The 21,824-nt window shown below is 43.1% G+C and overlaps 1 protein-coding gene across 1 annotated transcript in view; it reads right to left on the bottom strand.

Annotated features, from left to right (window-relative positions):
• Nucleotides 1-8,492: 8,492 nt before the first annotated feature.
• The window catches only part of ATP8A2 (ATPase phospholipid transporting 8A2), a 759,667-nt gene continuing 746,335 nt past the window's right edge, over nt 8,493-21,824 (bottom strand). The window contains exons 36-37 of the mRNA XM_036745978.1: nt 17,842-17,933; nt 8,493-9,398 (exon numbers count right to left, since the gene is read on the bottom strand). Coding sequence (XP_036601873.1) covers nt 9,301-9,398; nt 17,842-17,933 — 190 coding nt within the window. The 3' untranslated portion in view covers nt 8,493-9,300. The remainder of the gene's footprint in view (nt 9,399-17,841; nt 17,934-21,824) is intronic.

Below are 21,824 nucleotides of genomic sequence, written 5' to 3' on the forward strand. Positions count from 1 at the left end.
CAATTATAAATCCAATATGAAAAAAAAAATCAAGTGCCTTTCCTACAGTTGTCCTCCTCTAAGTGATTTGCAAGCGGCTTGTGTTACCCACGCTGGGTCGGAATGCTGAGTTTAACGGCTTTGTTCAGGGCTAATGAACTGCTCTCATTCAGCTGACAGCGACACCTCACACCCTCTATCGAAGGTCCATTCGGAGAACAACTCCAACCTACTACAGCCTTTGAGCCGACAGCCAGGAGCACCGAGTGCAAAACGTGTTAGGTCTGCAAAAGAATTTTCAACGCAAGTTTAATTTATGCAGAAGTACTATTCTGAAACACCGGGGAAGTCCACTCTGTGTCGGGGATGGTTCGAGGTTTCCTGCCTACCCATTTACACAATTATTTCATGATTCCTCAAATCCCAGCGTCTCTTCTTTGAAAAAAGAGGGATAGTCAACCCATAACTCTCTGGGACTCACCGTTCCAATATGGGTCTTCCTTTGTCCCTTGTAGTGCACTCTATACATCCTAGCTGGATTCTAGCTGCATCCTAATCTCAGGAATGTCCAACCTTTAAACGCTAGTACCTTCCCTTTGAGATTATCTCCCATTTGTCTGTACATACTTTGTTTGTACAGAATTGTTTGCACGTTGTCTCTATGAGACTGTGAGCTCCTTCAGGGTGGGTGCTGTGTTTTCCCTTTCTTTATATCCCCAGCACTTAAGTATCTGGCACATATAACATACTTAATATGGAAACAGAGACAAATTGTTGGAGATGACACCTTTGGGACAACCTCTCTTGGGAATTAGAATACACAGAAATGATATCTGGACTTCTCTTGTTCAGTCAGTAAACATTTAGGTGCCAGGCACTGTGCTAAGTGCTTTTAGAAACTGGAATCTTCTGAGAAAGTTTTTTTTTTTTTCCTGAGGACTACTGTGCTTTAATGTTTCTGGGCTGAGCTGGAGGACAGGGAGGTCTGTCTAGCCATTTTTTGTTATGAGAAGAAGTTGGGAACCCCAGCTACAGACTGAGCAGTCCCTTAGCAAATACTTGGCTTCAGAATGAAAACGTTGGAAAATTCTCTTTAAAAGGATCATATGTATAACAGGAGGTAGAGGGAGTTTCAGAAAGAAGGTCTTCAGACCTACCTCCCTCTTGGGGAGGTCTACAAATTTATTATGCACCTTCTGGGTTGATCTTTTCCCTATATACATATAAATACACACATATGCATATATGTAATAATATTTGAAAATAAATAGCTTGGGTGTGAATAATTTTCTGAACTCCTATGAATCTTTTCCAGGAAGAACATACTAATGGAGACATTGCTGTAGACAGAAACCTAGTATTCACTAACCTCTCCCCAAGTGCAACAAACCTCCATTCTACAGGACACAAGTGAAGGATGATGTTTCCAGGCTATAGAAGCAGGACCAGTAAAAGCCACGGGTTGCAACCCTCAGTTTGTCTTTCAATGACTTTTATTTAAACCTTTGGGAGGGAATTTTCGTGTCCAAAAAGATTGTGATGCAACCTATGATGTTGCTGGTAGATGCACATGGGAGGGAGGAGAGGGGCAGAACCTGGGAAGGAGATACATATCTCCCCACTTACGTGTCCCCTTATTTGTCCAACACAAGGATTTCATCTGTAGCTTTGGGAGTAGAAAAGCAGGCATTTGTTTTCTGCATCCGTGCCTCTGGGGCTATGGCCATAGCTGATAGGCCTGGACCATGCTCACCAAGTTCATTTCATACATACCATTACAAAATGAAATTTCTTATGATTGAGAAAGCAAAGGTAGCCACTGTGGACCAGGTTTAGATTTGAAGGGGGAGCAAAAGAATTAATCACAAACCTTTTCAGGTTCCAGAGTCTATCTCTGTACAGCTTGGTATTTCTTTAATGGGTTCTATCCTTTCTTTTCTCTCTCTCTGTCTCTCTCTCTCAACAAGTGCAAGGCAAGCCATGAGATGGAACATAGAATGATTTCGGCCTAGGAGGGACCTTGGAGATCATCTAGTCTGACATCTTGATTTCATAGATGAGGAAACCGAGGCATGTCCAAGATCACACAGGTTGTGTATATCAGAGCTGGAATTAGACCCCATGTCTCCTCACCTCTGCCTTCCCAGTGGCACAGCAGCTCTTCTTATACATGTGAAAATGTTTGACAATGGCAGGAGGTGTGACAGGCTCCTGGGCACCCAAACCCCTTTCCTCCTATCTAAAAAAAAACATTATTTGTTGGAAATATGACTCGAAAGACTGTGGAATGGAGCCAGGGTGCTTTTAATGTTTCTCTTCCCAGGGAATGCTATGATGATGCATTCTTGAGAATGGAATTTCAACTGTACAAATGTGGGATGACCAATAATCTTGTATATTGTCAGAAAAAATTCGGTAATAATAAGATGAGCTGGTGTTTTGAAGGTATGGCCTGAGATGAGGGAGGGAGGAGCATCTCATATCTCTACTTGCAAAGAATCTCAGGCAAAATAGAGGAGGTTAAATGACTAAGGCAGAGAATTAGCCTCATTCTTAAGCTCTATTTTTATTGTTGTTGGCAAATCCAAGCTCAGTGTCCCTTCACCACATCTCTTTTTTTTGTTTTAAAGTTTATCCTCAATACCCTGAAGCCACCCTAATCTGTAGTTCTGACTCCCCTGCACTCCTGCCATTTAAATAATATTTTTCCTAAGCCACCAGTTCATGAAACCCGGGATAGGCTGCACCTGCTAACAAAACCATTCTGTGTTTCAGTCTGGGGTCCTTGATGGCAGCAACCGCTTATTAGTGGAGAAGAGAATTCTAAAAGAAAACAGAGTCCAATAATTTACTTTAACAAAAGGTTTATTTGAAACAGGTTTGTGCAGACATACACCAGTCAACAGGATTGATCAAAGCTACAAATCACTAAATTCTCCGAACCCTCTAAAAAAAATGCAAGTAAATGACCTTCATTTGTATTCACTCCAGGAGGGAACCCAACTCCACTGTAATGTGCTCCTGTAATTTAACTACCAGAGGACATTAATAGGACGTGAAAATGGCAACACTTCTAGGGGGAGGGAAAGAAAAAAACCCCCACATACCACTGAAGCTCCCACTGCTCTGCTGGGAGCCAATTAAACATTCCCCTACAGCACTGCTTCACTCTGCATATCCAGATTAAAACCTCCCCATCTAAAACAATATTTAAGCAATCCAAGCACAGATATGACAGACAAGGGAGCACGTGACTTTACTTGCTGATGCAAAAGACACAATGATGATTTTGTCATTCAGACAGCAGAATATTTGACCTCCAGGAACAATGGGCCACACTCTAGTGAAATATCCAGGATCATGATAGGCTAATCAACCCACTGACTAGACTGTTCCCATCTGTGTCTACCAGCACTGCGTATGAAGACCATCTTTGTGTCTCTACACTTGCTTTTATTTGCTTGGCTGTCATATTTAGAAAGAGGCCATTATTTGCTTGGCTGCCATATTTAGAAAGAGGCCAGCCAGCATGAACTCTGGGCACATTCATTGCTGACAAAGTATGAAAGGGAGAGAATGAGGTTTAGTATTCACACTAACTTCCTGACAAGAGAAAATGTGCTTATTCCCAACAGGTGTGGCTTAAGACAGCTTGGGTTGCTTTTGTGAACCAGTAGGTTTTTTTTTTTCTATTTCTGCCCAGTGACAATGGAATCATACAGCAAGATATTCCATCTCTCTCCAATTTGACCACCTCACCTTCTAAATGGGTTCACTTCTTTATTCTATTCCTGAGGTTTATTTCCAGTTTCTTTTCCCTCTCAAAGGGTGACTAATTAAATTGATCTTGGCTTGACTCTCATGTTTTTCTGGGAATGGTTAGTTGGAGCTTAACCCCAAGTTTAAATTTCTTTTCTCTTTTCCCTCAGTCATAGTGACCTGGCACTAACTACATAGTGTGAATGCATGAAGTATTTAGTTGTTAACCATTTTAGTAAGTTAGCATCCCTTCCTCCACTGGCCCACCAGAAATGCCTTCTGGTTAATGTTGTGAGAATATGTGATCTTCTTGGTCTGAAGCTATGGTAGAAATACCAGGGTGGACGTCTCACAGGTAACCACAGCAAGGAATCTGCATTTGAGAATAAGCTACCTTGGTGCCTTGGGTACTAGATCATCCTTCCTGACTTGTATTTAGCCTGCTTCCTTTCTGTTGGTGCTTAAAGTGGACACACTACTTCCTTAGGTATTGTTTGTAATTACAATTACTTACAAGTTAGGCCTCCTCTTCAATCTTGCTTTAGGACTTAACATTCTGGCCAGCTGTTCCTACTTTTATTCAATAGCCCTACTTATCTGTAAGACTACCTCTGAGATTTCCAAATCGAATGCTAATTAAGCATCTCATGCTTTAAGTTGCTGATTTGGAGTGAGTTCATATAAGATTAGAAAAAAATATTATAATGTTGGCCCATTCTGGGCCCCAGGGAAAAACATGTAAAGAGGACAAATCAGTCATGTTTGCAAAGCCCCAGAGCCCCACCCATTATGCAAGAAGCACAGCCAGAGAACACAATAGTTTGAGTTGGTCCAAATCTCTGAAGCAAACCATTGTTGAATGGCCATGTTTATTTTGTAAGCATAGGATTTTTAGCAGAGGAGAAGGGAAATAAGTAGAGGGATGGGGTCACTAAGTTTTGGTCTTGAACCTGGAGAAGTCCCATAGATTCTTGCTCCCTCCCCTTTCATAAAACTTATTTGGCAATGTGGAAAACCCTTGGGATTGTCCTCAGACTCCTACTTCCATACTTCAGAGATATCATGCTCCTATCCCTTTAAGACAGGAAAATAACCAGTTATTTTGGATGGCATGAGATTAAATCCTCTTCCCCAAGGCTACCTCGCTTAGATGTCTGCCTTAGGCCTGTGTAGCCCAAACACTAAAAACCCATTGCCGAAACCCAAATGCTGAAATACTCTTTTTTAGTCCCCGGTTTAGGAGCTCTGTAGGGTTCCTACCCCCACCTCATTTATTCATTTGCATGAAGCATTCTCTGCCTCTTAATGATTATGATGGGAGACACTGTCCTTTGGTCTGACCTGGTTAACTCATTTCTTTGATATGTTAGCACGTCAGACTTCACCCAGTTATCCAACTCCCTGTTTGTATTTTTCTATGGATCTCAGGAGATGAAGGATTCCTTACAAATGCTGAGGTTAAATCACTCCTTGAATTACTTGAGGACTTTGACCCTGGGCTGTAATTCAAACCTTAGCTGAAATGTGTGCAGTTGTTTTCAAAACAAGGAATAGATCCTAGGGAGTGAGGCTGTGTGAGGGATTCCAGGCAAACTTAGGGGCTGGCATCTCAAAACTTCAGAAACCAGGAAATCAGATGAGAACTCTTTCTTCATTATAGTTCCAGAAGCAAATTAAGGGGTCATTGTTATAATAAATGGAGATTTTAGCTGCCTGAAAAATAGTCAGGTTTGGTGTCCATAATAGATACATCCAACACATTTCTTGACATTAGCAACTAACACTCTGATTTTTTCCCCCACTATTTCTCCTTGACATGTTATTACTGATTTCCACTGCCAGCTCCCTACAGCAAGACCTGAAGCCTTGTCAAGGAAAAGAAAGCGTCAACAAACTTCTCAGCAGTGCTCTGCTAAAACCTTGGTTCACTTTTAAAAATATTACTCTAAAGGTGTTAAAGAAACAGTATCTTCTATCCACAACGTGCAGATATGGCATGGTACACTGATTTCAAACCAAAAAGTTTGTGTGTTTTCTTTCCTGGGAGGGATGGCAGGGTGGAGGAGGGAACTGGAAAATGAAACCCTAAATATTTTAAACTGAAGAAAACGGGGTAGATGCAACAGTGTCTCCCCAGAACTTAGCATATTGGCCAAGACACAGGGCTGAAAAAAAAGTCCTTTTTGATCAGAACTGAAGTGTTAATCCAGATTGCCAAGCAGAAAGCTTCCGTTTATTCTGCTCCACCACCCTGCCCAGTCAGTCACCTTTTCATGGCGTACTTTCAAAGGCTGTCTTTGCTGGCATAAGCATTTCTGCAAATGAACCCAGAATTCAGTTTACACAGTGACCCATCCTTTCTTTTTGCCCAGATGGCCAGGAACATGCTAAGTCATCATTCACGCCCACCAACTGTAAAGAGTCAGTCATATACCACGATAGATGAAGGCTTGTAATGGTTCCAGAGAACAAGAAGAATGCTAGGTCTTGACCTGGGGTGGGTTTTGCAGGATTAAACCTGATCCAGATTAGGATCCTACAGTACTGATAAAGTTTGACCTGCCAGCCCCAATGTCACATACTGTATGGCCCAGTGACAGGTCCCATGTGGGATTTCTACTGAGCCAACATCTAGCACATGCATCTTAGTACAATCTATTGCTTCACTCTGGGAGGTTTTGTGCATGACATTCTGACCTCAATTTAGAGATAGGGCAAAATGATACAGCCTCTAAGTCTGCACTAGCTAAATAAATCACATCGAATGACAGCTGCTCCTCCTAGGAACCTGGGTCATTCATTTGGCTAGAGGAAAGCTCACTGGATTAAGGAAACAGAGAAAGGCATCTTCTCCCTACATGCTTTGCTGCTGGATAGATTTCCTCACTCTTTCTAGAGCTTGGTCCATCTTTTAAAATGGAAAATATACTTAAAATCTCAGGAAATGTGGTCTGTAGTTGAGTGGAAAAAAATGATTAACGGATCTGACTTGGTAAGACTGAAGGAGGTGTAGAAAGAGGGAATTTTTTCTTATTCTACCCCTTCCAAACAGAATTAATGAAAGAAAACTTAAGATTCTAGAATTATTGCCAAAGGTTAGAGCGGAAGTTTCTTTTCTCCCTCATACCTTGAGTACTCTTGCACCAACATACAAGTATGTTGGCATTTGGACCTTTGCTACAGGTGCATGTAACAATGGGCATCTTTCTCTGTCATTCCCTCATAGTCACCATGGGTACTGATTTTCCCAAGTGGTTAGCTTTGAAGAGCTGTTTTGCATTATGCTATGGAATGAAAGAGCCCATTACTCTCCTTGATGTGTGGGGAGATTTTTCTGACCCTTATCGTGATTTTGGGAGAAAGATGACCCACACCTTTTATCTCATCCTTCCTGCTGCCTTCCGCTCCTTTCCCTTACTATAGCAAGTCTTTTTTTTGGTTGAATGCAAAATAACCATGCTTGGTAAGCTACGAATGACCAGAAACTGAATGGCCAGAAAGCCAACAGTACTGTTCTTTCATTGTGTGTGTTTTTTAAAAGTGCTCTGGTCCACAGAGTGACTGTGAAATGTCAATCATTAACAGGCTGCCCAACAGTATTTACTTCATGCCAGTCAAGAATCTAGGTTGGCGATTCAAATGAAGGGGATGTGCCTAGAGGCTGGTAGTTTACTAAGGGCTCTCGCTGCTCTTGCTCATGCCCCAAGGCATTGAGTTTAGCAAAATTTGGAAATGTGGCATTGTACACCACTGTGCAGTCCAGAAAATGCAGTATTTTGGCCCATTCTTTTTCTTAGGATTCAGGATGCTTAGTCATTCCTGAGGAAGGTGCCAGTGTTTTAAATGGTCAAAAATAAATGGATACCCTACCAGAATACAAGAGTAGGTTTCCCTTCCAGACAATGTTTGGGATGTTGGCCAGCATTTTTCAATTAACACTTCATCTTTCAATTCTTTGTCCCCCAGCTCCCTCAGTATGGCTCCCCACTTAGTAGATGGATGGTATAAATATCCTGGGGCTCATTCTTTCGAAGGACGGTACTGTACAACAATGTTCTGTGCTCTACATAGAAATGCTATCCTTACCAAAAGGCTTCCTTCTTGACACACTCACTGCAGGGTTAATGCAAGGAGAGCCCAGTCCCTGGGCTGGATTTTCATGGTTTTTTCTGGAGGAAATTAGCAAGAACTCTTCATGACTCCCTTCCCTCCCTCACCCCCACCATGCCACCATTCCACCATTCCATCCCTTGCAGTCTTTCCTTTTTCAATCCTTCCTCTTTTCTACCTTTTTCCTTTTACCTATTTCTCCTCTTCTGTGGAGGAGCACACTCCATGACCCCCTCCACCACAGAAGGACAGGCTGGGATTGCTAACCCTTTGTCCTCTCCAGAGAGAAATACTGGAGCTCATCTTAAGTATGGCAGGTGAATATCCAACATGGGCACTGAACTCCTGGCAGCATGGGTGTGGATTCCAGCAGCAGGGGCTGCAAAGGCACCAATCTGCTGGGTGTAGAGAATGATTGTGAGGCAATCAGCTTGACAGGTGGTAACGGAGCATCTTCTACCATGTCCTTATCTGCTGCAGACCCAAAGGTAGGTCCTGTGCACCAGCCACCAAGAGACTGCCTCATGATGACAGAATTAATGTGTAGAGTATATGCAGGATGGTTATGTCTCTCCTATGATGGTAGAGGTCAGGGAGAGAGGGGGCAGGATAGGTATTTCTCATACCCAGATCAGGATTCTATTGAGTTTGCAGGCCAAGAGGCCAGAAGCTGGGGAAATCATATGGCTGGGACAGCTGCAGCATTGGGTTACCATGCCACCAGCACACCTGGCCCGCCATGCAGAGAGTGTGAAGGGAAGAAATACTGTCTGTGCATATGGGGAAGAAAAAACAGCTAGAAAGAGCCCACAGGATGGCTGCAGAATACTTCACTGGAACACCTATGTGTTAGCACTGCTGGGAAGGTAGGAGGCTAAAAAGGTTAAGATAAATATTCTCAGATTTGTCATCCCATTACATATTTGTGATTTCATTGCAATCAAGAAGTTTATGTCAACTTCATACAAACAAAATTTAAATCAAAGCGAGGGGAACAACCAGTCTGGCGTAAGGTTTACATGCTGCTGGTGCACTTAATCTACAAGTTAACAAAACAGGAAGTTTCCATACCCCCATTCCAATTAAAGCAAGATAGGTTTCTCACGGAACATAAAATTCTTTTACCTTTCTCCCAGAACAACTTGTACTGATGTTTAAATATTGGTGAAACATAATGTTTTTAATTTCACACCTCACAGAGCACAGTCGAATGCTTCATAACAACATAAACAAAGCATTGCAGACAAATTGAAACAACGATTTCCCCCACCATATGTAGTCAGGGTTTGCAAAGGGGAGACATAATTAACAAACTTGCTGGCTAAGGCCACAGAAATGAATTTTCTTTCTGGTGTTTCAGCTGCTGTTGCTGCCAGCCTTAGTCAAGGATGCTGGATACACTCATCTGAGTCCCATCATCAATTCCTGCTATCTGTCAGGGAAGGCAGTGTCCTACTGCACTCCAGCTCTCTGTTTGGTTGTGTCGTAGGAGCGGACCACTTCTGACTGAGAGACCACTCCATGTTCTTCTTGGGAAAAGGCATATCCATCTGAAAGAAGGGAGCACAGAGCAAGTCAGTTCATGAACACAATTCAGGACACTCTGGGGTGATAAAACTGCCTTTGTACCATAGACATGGCTTCCCTTGTAGCTGAAATACTGGCCAGAGAAACCTCGACTCAATCTGGCCAGCATGAACTAGCAGACCCAAGGTGTTAACATACGTCACAGAAGAGGAAGAAAAGGTCAGTGCTCCTTTGGCCTTTGAGTGGGACCACTTTCCCCCGCCCCGCCCCAGAGCAAGGGTTCTTAACCTGAGGTCCACAGAATGCTCCCTGCACTCCCACCCTTGCCCCGAGAGGTCCATGGATAGATTTGAAGGGGTCTGTAAAGTTGGATGAGGAAAAAAATTCCATCTACATTTACATTAATCTTTAGTTTCCTTTGTAATCTTAAGTATTTTATTCTTATGCTTTTAAAAACATGATTCAGAGAAGGGGTCTCAGACACAAACAAGCTTTGGAACTCTTGCCCCGGAGACTGTGTCCATGCTAGACTCAGAGCATACTCTTGCTCCACCTTCCTAAGCTGTTTCTCTTTCCTTAGGCCCTTCTACTCACTGCTGAAAGGAGAAAGAATAACTGGGATAGACAGGTTTCCTGGTTAGGAGACAGATGCTGCCAACCTCAGACTGTATGAGATGTGTTAACAGGGGATGCATTGGTCCATATCTAGATTTTCCCAACAACAATCAAGAGATTTCTGCACCGGAAATGCCAGACTCTGCCTGTAACTAGAGGCTTACAGAATAATTTACAAAGTTGTAAACATGCTGGGGGAAAGAAAAAAGATATTAATACTGAAAGTTGGCAAAGCAATTTCACAATGCCCTGAAGCATTCCTAGGTTTTTAAAAAATCAGCTTGACTCAGACTGGCAATAAGATATTTAAAGTGGGTTCCTTCCAGTTTGAGTAAATAAGGTAACATGCTGAACTTCTTAAGAGGAATTTATTGATCAGCAGTTCAGGCCACAGCAGGCTCGTTTCTTGCATTGTGGTTCAAAGGAAGGTTGGCATTCACAATCCAGCTTTGAGGAAAACTTTGGACTCCTTTCTTCTCCCTAACAGCAGGCTTCTCACATATTAAGAGGTCGAGGAAAGGACTTTTACATTGTTGGCTGGACTTCGTAAGTCAAGGGGTTAGAGAGTTATCACACCCAAACAGTAAACACTGTAATTAAATGAAAGCATAATAAATAAATAATGATGATAATAAAGAGGTGGATATTCCCATCCAGGCCTATCACTTTAAGCTAGTCTATGATAATCTGACGCATTACTGACAATGCGACCATCCTTTAAAAGGAGAAAAAAAAATATCAGTCATACAAAGTTGGGCTCAGGCTATATCTACTGGATTCTAAATAAAGCAGATGTGATTGTATGGATGAACTGATTTGGTCTTTAGAGGTGTGCCAAATCACATGTGTGTAGGTGGATGATTGTGAAAAGAAGCCTTGAGAAGAGGAAAAAACAAAAAAAGGAAGGGAATTTTCCTTCTTTAAGACAAGATAGCCAAGGACCATCTTCAAGATACATTGAAACCATTCATTCTGAGCCATCAAGTCTGTTGTATCCCAAAGCTCTGTGTGTCAAGTTCCTGGCCAGCTTCTTGGCGCTCCTAGCAAGGATAAGGAATAGCCTCTATTTTGGTCTACAAGCAGCAAAGCACAAGGAATGAACCAAGAATTAGCAAGGTTGGAGCAGTCATGCCCATGTGTCCCCACCTGAAGGGACCTGTTGGCTGGGTTTGTTTGTGGACATCAGGGTGGGACTGAGCTGATAGCAATGCTGGGGGAGAATCAGAAAGATATAAAGGAGAGGATCAAGGGGCCAAGAAGTGGGAGAAGGGTATGAATAAACTGGAGAGAGAGAAGGAAAAAGAGTTTAAGAGGAAGAGTTCATTTCTGTAGAACTTTGGGAGAAAAGAAGGGAAGGGAAAAAGGGAGGGAGAGAATCAAAGGTTTATTATAACTCTCCCCACTTCAAACTCTCAATAAATTCACGTCCCTATCACCTCCAGAATCAAAAATCTGCTGTGGTGTTCAAAGCCTAGCCTTCTCCCAACCTTTCCAGTCAGCCCCTCCTCACTGCCCACTCACATACACAATCTACCAGCCTTCTTGCTATCATTCCTCACACAAGAAATTCTATCTCTGAACTCTGCACATTTTCTCTGGCTCTTCCCCCCCCCCCCACCCCTTCTCATCTCCATTTCCTGACTACCTTTGAGTTCTAGGAGCCTTTCCTGATCCCTCTTAATTCTACAGCCTTCCCTCTGTTGATTAGCTCCAATTTATCCTGAATATAGCTTTCGTGTACCTAGTTGTTTACATGTTGTCTCCTCCATTAGACTGTAAGTTCCTTGAGGGAAGGGACTGTCTTTTCCCTTTCTTTGTATCCTTAGCTCTTAGCGCAGTGCCTGGCACAAAGTAGGTGCTTAATAAATGCTTGCTAATTGAGTGTCTGAAGAGAAAAAATAGTGATAGAATGAAACTAGGGATAGTTTTTGGAAACTCTTTTTAATAAAGATGGCTCCCTCCCCCAAGTAATTGGATATGTGAGCATGGTGTTCTGCCCTTGATCTGTGCCTGGAAATGCCACTGACCTCCTAGGTCAAAATGAGTCCTGTATGTGGGAAGATCATGTGCTTGTCTGTTTCTCCCCTGTGCTCACACTGAAAAAAGTTTATGTAAAATCTCTTATAATTGGCTCCCACAAAAGGTGGTTTTTAATAATCCCTAGCTTTGATTCTGATTGCTTTAAGACTTACGGGCAAGCCGCTGGAAATCACTGCCCTGAAATGGGCTTCACTTGTCTTCAGTTTTTCTAGGGGCTTTTCTATTCTCTTGGAGTTGTCTAACAGGATGGACATCACCACTGTTTTCAGTCGCCAACCTGGACAATGAAAACTTCCCTCTTCCAGCTAGAGCTGGGCTGTGCCAAACCTCCTTTTCCCTCCAGCCTAACCTTTCAAACCACACCTCAGATTCCCTGCTCAGAACAAGGTACTCATTGTGAGGAGTTGCTACTTCAGTCCAAGTAAGAAGTCTTTCCTCAGGAGTTTTCAAAGCTAAACCTAATGAATAATACCACCTCCCAAGGTAGGTAACCAGCCATCCTTTAGGGTTGGACTCCTTGGGCATTTTTTTTAAGCAGAACATTTCTAGTAAACATCTGATGGTTTGTCAAGGTGTGCAAGAGTCAGTAATTCAGGGACACAATGAATGCTAACATTTGCTGTGTGGCTTCTGGCAAATACTTCCCTTCTCTATGTACCTTTTCTCTAAGGCACACATCTGTGAAAAAAAAAGGGTACTGATAAGAAGAACGATTCCTGCGATGCAGAGTCACAGGATGTTTACCTCTGGAAGGGACCGTGGAGACCATTTTGTTTAGCCCACTCATTTTATAAATTTGGAAGCCAAGGCCCAGCAAAGATGTGTGGGAATCTCCACAGCAGGCTCTGAAGGTTGGCAGTGGCTCTTTGGTAGAAAGTTGTCTACCCTCTGGGGCCGGCTCTGAGCTTTCCTTCAGAAAAGTGCTCTTGGACTCATCACACCTTCCGCTGATCAAACTCCTTCCATCCCCCTCAGTACCTAGCACAGCTTTTAGTACGTTGGGTATCCAGAATGCCTCTTCCACAGTTTGCCTCACGTAAATGTGAGCTCTCATCCTTATTCTCAGGTGGTCTCCTGTCTCATCTTTCCAACTAGACTGTATACTCCTAGAACCTATGTATGTTGCAGGAGTTCTGTAATGCCCCCAGTGCTCAGCTGGCACCCTTCCTCCCTCCCTGCCCCCAAGCCCTTGTTTAGTCAGAATAAATTCAAAGTCTTGTTTTATCGATTATTTAGACTCAGGAAACACTGGGCAGTGAGGTATCTTACGAGGTACTTGTTTCCACCACTCTGTAGTAATGGTATACTGGGAAATTAGTTGAATGCATTTCATTGTAGAAATTCATCTGCTGTGGACAGGTGTGCGCACGTGTGTGTGTGTGTGTGTGTGTGTGTGTGTGTGTGTGTGTGTGTGTATGTGTGTGTGTCCATGTGTGGTGTTTATGGAGGCGGGAGTAGGAAGTGGGAGAGAGAAAAGGAAGGAACTATGCCGGGAAAATAAATTGCACATTTCCTTTACAGAATTTTAAAGGAGTATGTGTGTGTGAATGAGTAAATCCTATGTATTTGTCAGTGCAAGACGAGAGAAATAAAGGACTTGACCTGACAGTCAACCAGTGGCAGATTTCCTAAGCCTCAGTCCTCTCAGCCAGGAGTCCTCACTGTTTGTGGCCAAAGAAAGGTGACTATGCAAACAACCAGCCAACGATGGAAACACAGCTGCCCCCTTTTTTTTTTTTTAAGAAAAGTAAAGAGTGTTTTCATCAGAAAAATTTGGATAGGTATAAAAATGAACACCGACTTGATAGAATCAATCCTTTTTGTGTAGAAGCAACATGGGGCACAGAAGAAAGAATGCAGGATTTGGATTTGGAGGCCTGGTGCTAATCACTACCTGTGTGACCTTGGTAAATTATGTACCTTAGTTTCTTCATCTGTAAAATGAGGGGTTGGTTATATGACCTTGAAGGTCCCTTTTTATGATTGGCGATCTTATTTATTAGTTGCTGACCCTGAATAAGTAATTTTGCCTTTCTGGGCCTCATCTGTAGAAGACTATTTGATTTATTACCAACAGCTCTAAACCTATGGTCCTATGAGTTTGTGTTAGCACATTAAACCATCTAGCTTAAATGAAAGGATCGACTGTCTTCCTCCTCTGGGAGGTGCACCCAGAATCCTGGGCCCAGGCCCAGGAAAGAAGTAATATCAAATTCCCATCCTGTGTGTGGCACTTCCAGACATAGCCCTGGAAGACCTGAGTGTGCAATGGGTTTCCTTTGCCTGAGAATCTGTGGGGCCCTTCCTGTGAGGGCCCATCATCAGGCTTCCCACAGGCATTCCAAGGGTATTGCTCAGTCATGCAGTCATGGGAAGAAGCGTAAGGATCAGGTGTGTGGCCACAATCAAGAGTCTTTTCTTCCTACCAAACATGTCCATGCCACTGGGAAGACAAAGGCTAGAGAGGTCACCACCTTGGAAAAGCAATAAACTGGCAGCCAACCTCTTTCACCACCAGCTTCTCATAATGTAAAATATCCGTTGGTGTTTCCAGAGGGCTGTGAGCCAGGTCTGCTGAGACGGGGCTGGCCACTCATCTTTTCAGGAGGAAAGGCAGGTAAACTGTTGAGAATATAGGGCATGATTTCCTACACAAACCCCAGGTAGGAATCAGGCCAGCTGTGGGAGAACAGGTAGACAAAGCAACCTAAGAGCCTAGGATTTCCTGCCCAGTCCCCTGAACATCAGCATGACAAAGATGCATGATGCTTGCACTAAGAACTCTGGCTAATGAACTTTTAATTGCTCTTTGCATCCAAATGCTTCAGCTCACTGGAATCTCCTCTTCCTTTCTCTCTCTCTCTCTTTTTAAAAATTTCCCACTTCCATAAATCTTGCAGGAACCATGACAGTCTGAAAATAATAATGTGGACCTGGAGAACACACTCAGTGGAGCCAACTTGGAGGCTTTCTTTCTTTTTTCTCATGCAGATGCTTTCTAAATATCCAGCCACTACCAGAAAAAGGGAGATAGGGAAGGGAAAGATGGGGAATCTCCAAGCTATTTTCACTTCCATCTAGGCGGGACATGGGATGAGGCCCAGAAATCAACTATGCCATTTTTTTTCCCACCAACTTAGTTTAAATGTTATTCTCTAGTGGACCTTTTAAATCCAGCTGGGTTTTGGTGAAATCTTAATAAAGGCAACAGATTTCTGTCACTGAAGAGAGGAGGTGGTCATGATGGTCAAGTTGCATAAACAGCTTTTCTGTGGCCCTTGTTCTAGGAATCCACAGTACTCTTCAATGATAGTTTATCGTAATGCTACAGGGTAAACTAAGGCACAGAGAAGCTGAGAGGATTAATCACAGGATGTTAGAGCTGAAAGGGACCTTACTGATCTGCTAATCCAACCCTTCTCCTTTTGTAGATGTGGAAACAAAAGACTCAGAGATGTTTTCAAATAACTTCCCCCAAGTCACACAGAGAAGGACAAGAGGCAAGATTAGAACCCAGGGTTTCCTGACTCCCAGGCAGTAAATTACTGCCACTATCTGTGGCAGTAATGAGGAAGAGAAGCTGCTTAATGCCTCTTTTTCCAGTAAAAACTAACCACTGGATAACCATCTGTTTCTAAAAAGAAAAATAAATCCAGTTCTCTATCGAGTTGTGAATTATTAAAGTAAAATAAGATTTTTTAAAGTTTAAAAATATTTTATTGCTAAAAAATGCTAACCCTCATCCAAGCTTTCAGTAAGTCATAATCTTTTTGCTAGTGGAAGGACTTGCCTCAGAGCTGATGGCTGCTGACTGATCAGGGTGATGGTTGCTGAAGGTTGAGGTGGCTATGGCGATTTCTTTTCTTTCTTTCTTTCTTCCTTTTTTTTTTTTTTTGGAGTGGGGAAAGCAGGGCAATTGGGGTTAAGTGACTTGCCCAAGATCACACAGCTAGTACGTGTGTCAAGTGTCTGAGGTCACATTCGAACTCAGGTCCTCCTGACTCCAGGGCCAGTGTTCTACTCACTGTACCACCTAGCTGCCCCTTTTCTTTCTTTCTTTTTTTTTTTAAAAAGATTTTGCAGCTAGGTGGCCTAGGGCATGGAGTTCAAATCCTGCCTCAGATAATTCTCTGCTATGTGACTTTGGGCAAGTCACAACCTCTCTCAGCCTCACCTTCCTCATCTGTAAAATGGTTAGCACCCATCTCCCAGGGTTGCTGTGAGGGTCAAATGAGATAACATGTAAATCACTTTTTAAATCTTAAAATACTATATAAATGCCAGCTATTATTATTAAAATTAAATTTGAGGACTTTGTGTTTGCTCTGCTTCCTGGATTGCCTGTTGTATGTATATCCCTTCACCATTCCCAGCATCAGAAAATGTGTTGCAGTAATTAATGTTTAGGAAATGAGGTTTCTTCCCTAAGAGCACTGACTTAGGATCTGTGTTTCATGGGAATAACTAAGTTATGTATGACCCTGTCTGTGTTCCTGGTGACCATTTGGGCTTTTACTCATTTATGGAGGGGTAGGGGAAGGTTTGAAAAAAAATTCTTCTTTTGCTTTGCAAAGTATTTTGTAATCTTAGCACACATAATTCAGCTCAGATTGTTAACACAAATCCTTTCAATGTCTGTGCTATGTACACAATGATGTATTTTTACAACGATTTTACCGATTCATTTTCACCTTCTTGTTCTGCCAGCTATTTCCTCCTCAACCTCCCTAGGGAGGGGGAGAAGTCAAAAGATGGAGGGGGGAGGGGGCAGTGGAGGAGGGGAGAGAGGAAGGAGAGGGACAAGGAGGGAGCCAGAGGAGAGAGAGAGGGAGAACAAGGGGAGTGGGAGGGAGGAACCGGGAAATGGAGGGAGAAGACAGGAGTAGGATAGGGAGGGAGAGAAAAGGTCAGGCTTGCGAACAGCAAAGGTCATCTGACAGTAAGTGGACTGAATAGGAAGTGCGCATGCTAGAGCATGGATAGAACAACTCTGAAAGTCCTTTAACTACAAATGGTCTATGCAACAAGCTACTTGGCTTGTTCACATTTACCAAAATTTCTGAAAGCCTCAAGATTGGTTCTTTGGGTACATTCCTGTGGGTTTCCAGGCCTCTCTTTAGAAGTTGGAGGTAGTCCACACCTCAGACTCTGATAAACCTTCAGTTCTCCAAGCATTCTCTTATATAAGAATTCTCCCTTGACCCCGGCCCTGGCAGGTCTGCCTAAAGATCTTTAGCAGAGGCCAAGGGGCTGTGCTGGCAGAGGGCCCCTCTTCAAAGGATCAATGACACGGCCAATTCGGTGTATGCCCCTACCAAGGTTAGGCATTTTTGCCAGGAGACTCAGCAGCAAAAAGGTGTGAAACTGTAATGGGGGAAGTAGGGGAGAGCGCTTACTAGGAAAAGGAATGGGGCCCAGATTAAACAACTTAGTAAAGTTATGGACCATCACAAGAGTGTTGTTATATTTATATAAACTAGAGTTTACACATTTTCTTTAAGGAAAAAAAAAAAGAATTCAAAACAAAGTATTTTAGCTTTAAAAAAAAAATCCTTTTGGGACCCAGAGAGAGGGATCTTGAAAACATCAGGATTTTAAATATAAGGATTTTGTCATTCAGGCATTTGATTGGGTCCCAGGGAATTACCTACATTCAAGCTATTCTTGCCTGGGGCCATATACACTAATTCCACTTCCCAATTTATGTCTCTGGGTTGGCAGCTCAGTCCTCTTTCCCTATTAGCACTACCTACACTCTTCATTAAGCCTTCCCTCTCTCTTTACCTGTTTGGCTTTCAGCCAGTTACTTACGTGATACACCTTGCTGGATAGAATTAGAACGGAACAGACTCGGAGGAGTTTTTCTGCCCAGTCTCTTTAACAAGTGATCTCGCTCATTCAAGCTGTAAGGAAATTAAACATGGGTCAGTCTCCAGCTCCTTTAAGTACATCTCAGAGGTACTTGCTGAACAACTTCAGGTTGTAAAATAAAACAGACGGGGGAGGAGGGAAAGAAAGCTTCCCCACATCAAGGAAAATGCCCTGTTTCCCAAGTTGTCCCCCTATTTACAATAGATATTATTATGCCACGAAGTCTGTTAGGGCATTTGGCATTCTTCTTTAAAAGGCTTCTCTCTTCCACGTTGGCCTGACACACAGCACTGGGCTTCCCCTTCCACTTCACTGATGGGTACTACAAATGCCCTTTTCATACCTGTTCTTAGGACACCTTTGGGAGGAGGAAGGATGCATTTCTTTGCTCCATGTCTTTAAAGCTGCCATTCCCACCTGGAGCTTGCCTTTATGAACACCATAGTCATAAAGGGCACCAGTTCAAGCCTCCTTATTGCTTGTCTTTTGAAAGGCTCAATTCTTCCCATGCCTAATCAAGAGAATTTCTTTTTCTAAGGAACTCACTTCTTGTGTTCAGATCCGTAACACCTGAGATCAAAGTGAGTTTTTGTCTAATTTACCAAGATATGAATCATCATCATCATCATTTTTGGCCACAATCCCTCCAGGGGTGACCAACAGAAGAGCCATGCCCCAAGATGGCTCCATTACTAACCTGCTTCCTTAAAAACCAAAAAGGCTTTGAAACAGCCCTGTAATCAAATGAGGTTTGTCATCTTCCTTTTAGGATGTCATTAACAACAACAGCTCACCTTTATATGGTGCTTTTAAGTTGCTTTGTGGGACACGATCTCATTTGAGCCTCACAACAGCTCTGCTGTTTTAAGATGAGGAAACCATGGTTCAGGAAGGTCTGATATTAATTAGCATATCCAAGACAGGATTCAAGTCCAGTACATAGCCAAGCCTTCTCCTAACTGGGCTGGGCACACCATCCTCAGTCCTTAATTCCCAAAGTCTGGGAGTCTTGGTGGAGGCTTTATGCAGTCCCTTACTTGCAAGTCAGGAGGGCCCCAGACCCAGCTTTCAGGCTTTGAGGGGCAAAGAGGCTCATAACTCATACACAAAAGGCCTGTTCTTCTCTAGCCATGTGGAGGGTATGTCTTCAATCAATCTCTGGGGATTCTGGACTGCCTCAGTTCTTCTCTTAAAGCTAGGAATCCCAATAACCAGGGCCTGTGAGATCATGGCTGTGGTTCCTGGGTCAGGGTCTTTTTTTTCTTTTCCTTTCCTTCCCTTCCTTCCTTTCTCTTAAAGAGTGGCTCAGATTCTGTCTGGTTTTAGGATTTTACCTTCCCTTCCATGATCAGGCAATGAGGCGTGTGCTGCACATAGGTAACCAGAACAGATTATTTTGTAGTTGTTGTCTTTGATAAGATCACAATGTTTAATTCATCACCAATTAAAAGGAAGCCTGGGCTTAGCGGAGCCAGGCAAAATGTTTGGAGGGCTGATGAGGCGAAATGCTTTCTCTATGCCATCACACTGGCTTTGCCTTTTCTCTCAAATGTTTTTTTTTCCCCCTTCCACTGGCCAAATTAATCTCAGTGGAGCCCGCTGAGCACCTGACCCTGACCACAGTGACCTTCAGATAAATGAGGAGTAAGCATGTTCAAGCTTGCCTGTCCCCCTGTGCAGCCACCAGAGCTTTCTGGTTTCAGGAAATGGAAAGTTTTATGAAGTGCCTGTCGCCCTCCCTACCTGACCCAGCATGAAAATGGCTCAGATCTATTCGCAGAATACAGGACAGATCCCAACGAAGCAAGGCAGCCTTGTGACTTCTTGTCCGTACTCGAGGCTGCAGGGTTCACTAGAGGTATTTGGAGCCTGCCTAAATGCAGAAGTTATGCTGGACCATCCAGCCTCCTACCTATCACCCCTCAAGGTCCTGCTGTCCCAGGGTGGGGCATCTGGTTGGTACTCAAAGGCTAACTGACTTTTCTAGGAGAGGAGGGAGAGGAAAGGAACAGGGGCTTATCATGTGCCCCTTTCTATCCCCGCCCCCCACTCTGACAGCTCAGATCTTCAGAGCCCTCACATGCAGAAGCTCCTCCCTGTAGTGTGGCATCATGAAAATTTCATTTACTCCCAGGCAGAAAGTCATCTGACAGACTCCTTAGCCCTGTTTTTCTTCATACAAATGCCTCTTAACTTAGTTTCTCTTAACAGCTGGCATTGTTCTTTCTCCCTCTTGCCCACACTTGGAAAGCACCACGGGCTTGGAGATCAAGCATCACAATGAAACTGCACAAACTTATAAGTTTTCCCAAGGCTCAGCATATCTCATAAACACCCTTCCCTGAGGACTTTTTAAGTAACTGTAGATTGGGGTGGGGGGAAGCTTTTGTTTTCAGGTTTTGGAAAAGGTTCTTAAATATTTCAATTTAGAGTTGTGGAAGAAAAGCGAGTAAACTGCCTATACCTTTTGACCAGTGATCCCACTGCTGGGCATAGATCCCAAGCAAGTCAAATACAGGAACAAAGGTTCAATTGATGCCAAAATAGAGCAAACAAGGAACGGGGAACAAAATGGGTGCCTGTTATGATAATTAGCATTTATACAGTACCTAATGTCCGCCAGGTACCATGCTGAGCACTGCTACAAATATTATGTCATTTGATCCTCACAGCATCCCTGGAGGGTTGGTGCCATTATTATCCCCACTTTATAGCTGAGGAAACTGAGGCAAACAGAGGTTAAATGACTTGCCAACTAGTAAGGACTGGAGGCTGGATTGGAACTCAGAACTTTTTGCCTCTAGGCCTAGGGCTATCTGTCCAGTGAGCCACCAAAATGCCACTGATTGGGGAATGGCTGCAAAAATTATGGTACAGGAATATAGTAAAATATTACTGTACAGCAAGAAGTGACTATGAGTTATGCAGAGAAACACTAACAGCATGTAAGCAGAGCCATGAGAATAATACATATGACTACAACAATGTAAAGGAGAAGTTCATTAAAAGGATTCTGAACTCTAAGTAACTGAAAAATCCAATGATGGTCTTGCAGACTAGATCATGAGCATATCTTCTCCGCCCCCCCCCCCCCGGCAGAGATGTGGGGGACTACCAGGACAGAATATTGTATACATTGTTGGATATAGTGACTATATTATATATTTTTGCTTCATTTTCTTTCCCTCAAGCAAGGGTTCAATCCGAAGGGATAGAGATTTGGAAATGACCTATGGAGAGCATCAATAAAACATTTTTAAAATAAGTCTACAAGCATTCCCATTATGTGCTAACTGCTGGCAATACAAAGACAAAGTGAAACAGTCCCTGATCTCAAGGAGCTTATGTTTTATAGAGTATCAGGAAGGCTCTCAGAGTGCGTAAACAACACCATACTGGAGGTGTCAGAGGCACAGGCTTTTCCCACTTCCTCTGTCATCAACAGGCATAATTGGACCATAAGTTTCCATTGTAAATCACTTACTGAAACAACTGGGAATTCCTTGTGTGCTATGAAGGTAGAACTTGGTTTTGTACAAATAAAACATCCCATGTCTGAAGGACATTCATGTCAATGTACTTCAGTGGTGATAGAGTCACGTGGTCTGTCCCTGATTGCCTCTCCAGAGGGGATGTCAGTGGCTACTGTGTGTATACTTTCTCTGTTGGTGTGCTGGGATCCAACAGCATTACAAATATTCAAGACACGTTAATTTACCCAGTGATGATCTCTGGTGCTCCTCTCAGTAGTAATGCTGAAATCCATCCAGGGAAGATGTTTTCCTACCAAAAAGTCTGTTATAGACTGAGATGCAACCAGCGATTGTGGCATTTGAGGCAAGCAGTAAGACAAATCCGATTGACATGGACAAGGATGGAATGAAAATTGCAGGAGACCCTGCACGTGTCTCAGGACGGGGAGG

Source organism: Trichosurus vulpecula, chromosome 2 (assembly GCF_011100635.1).
Source record: "Trichosurus vulpecula isolate mTriVul1 chromosome 2, mTriVul1.pri, whole genome shotgun sequence".
NCBI classification, from domain to species: Eukaryota; Metazoa; Chordata; class Mammalia; order Diprotodontia; family Phalangeridae; genus Trichosurus; species Trichosurus vulpecula.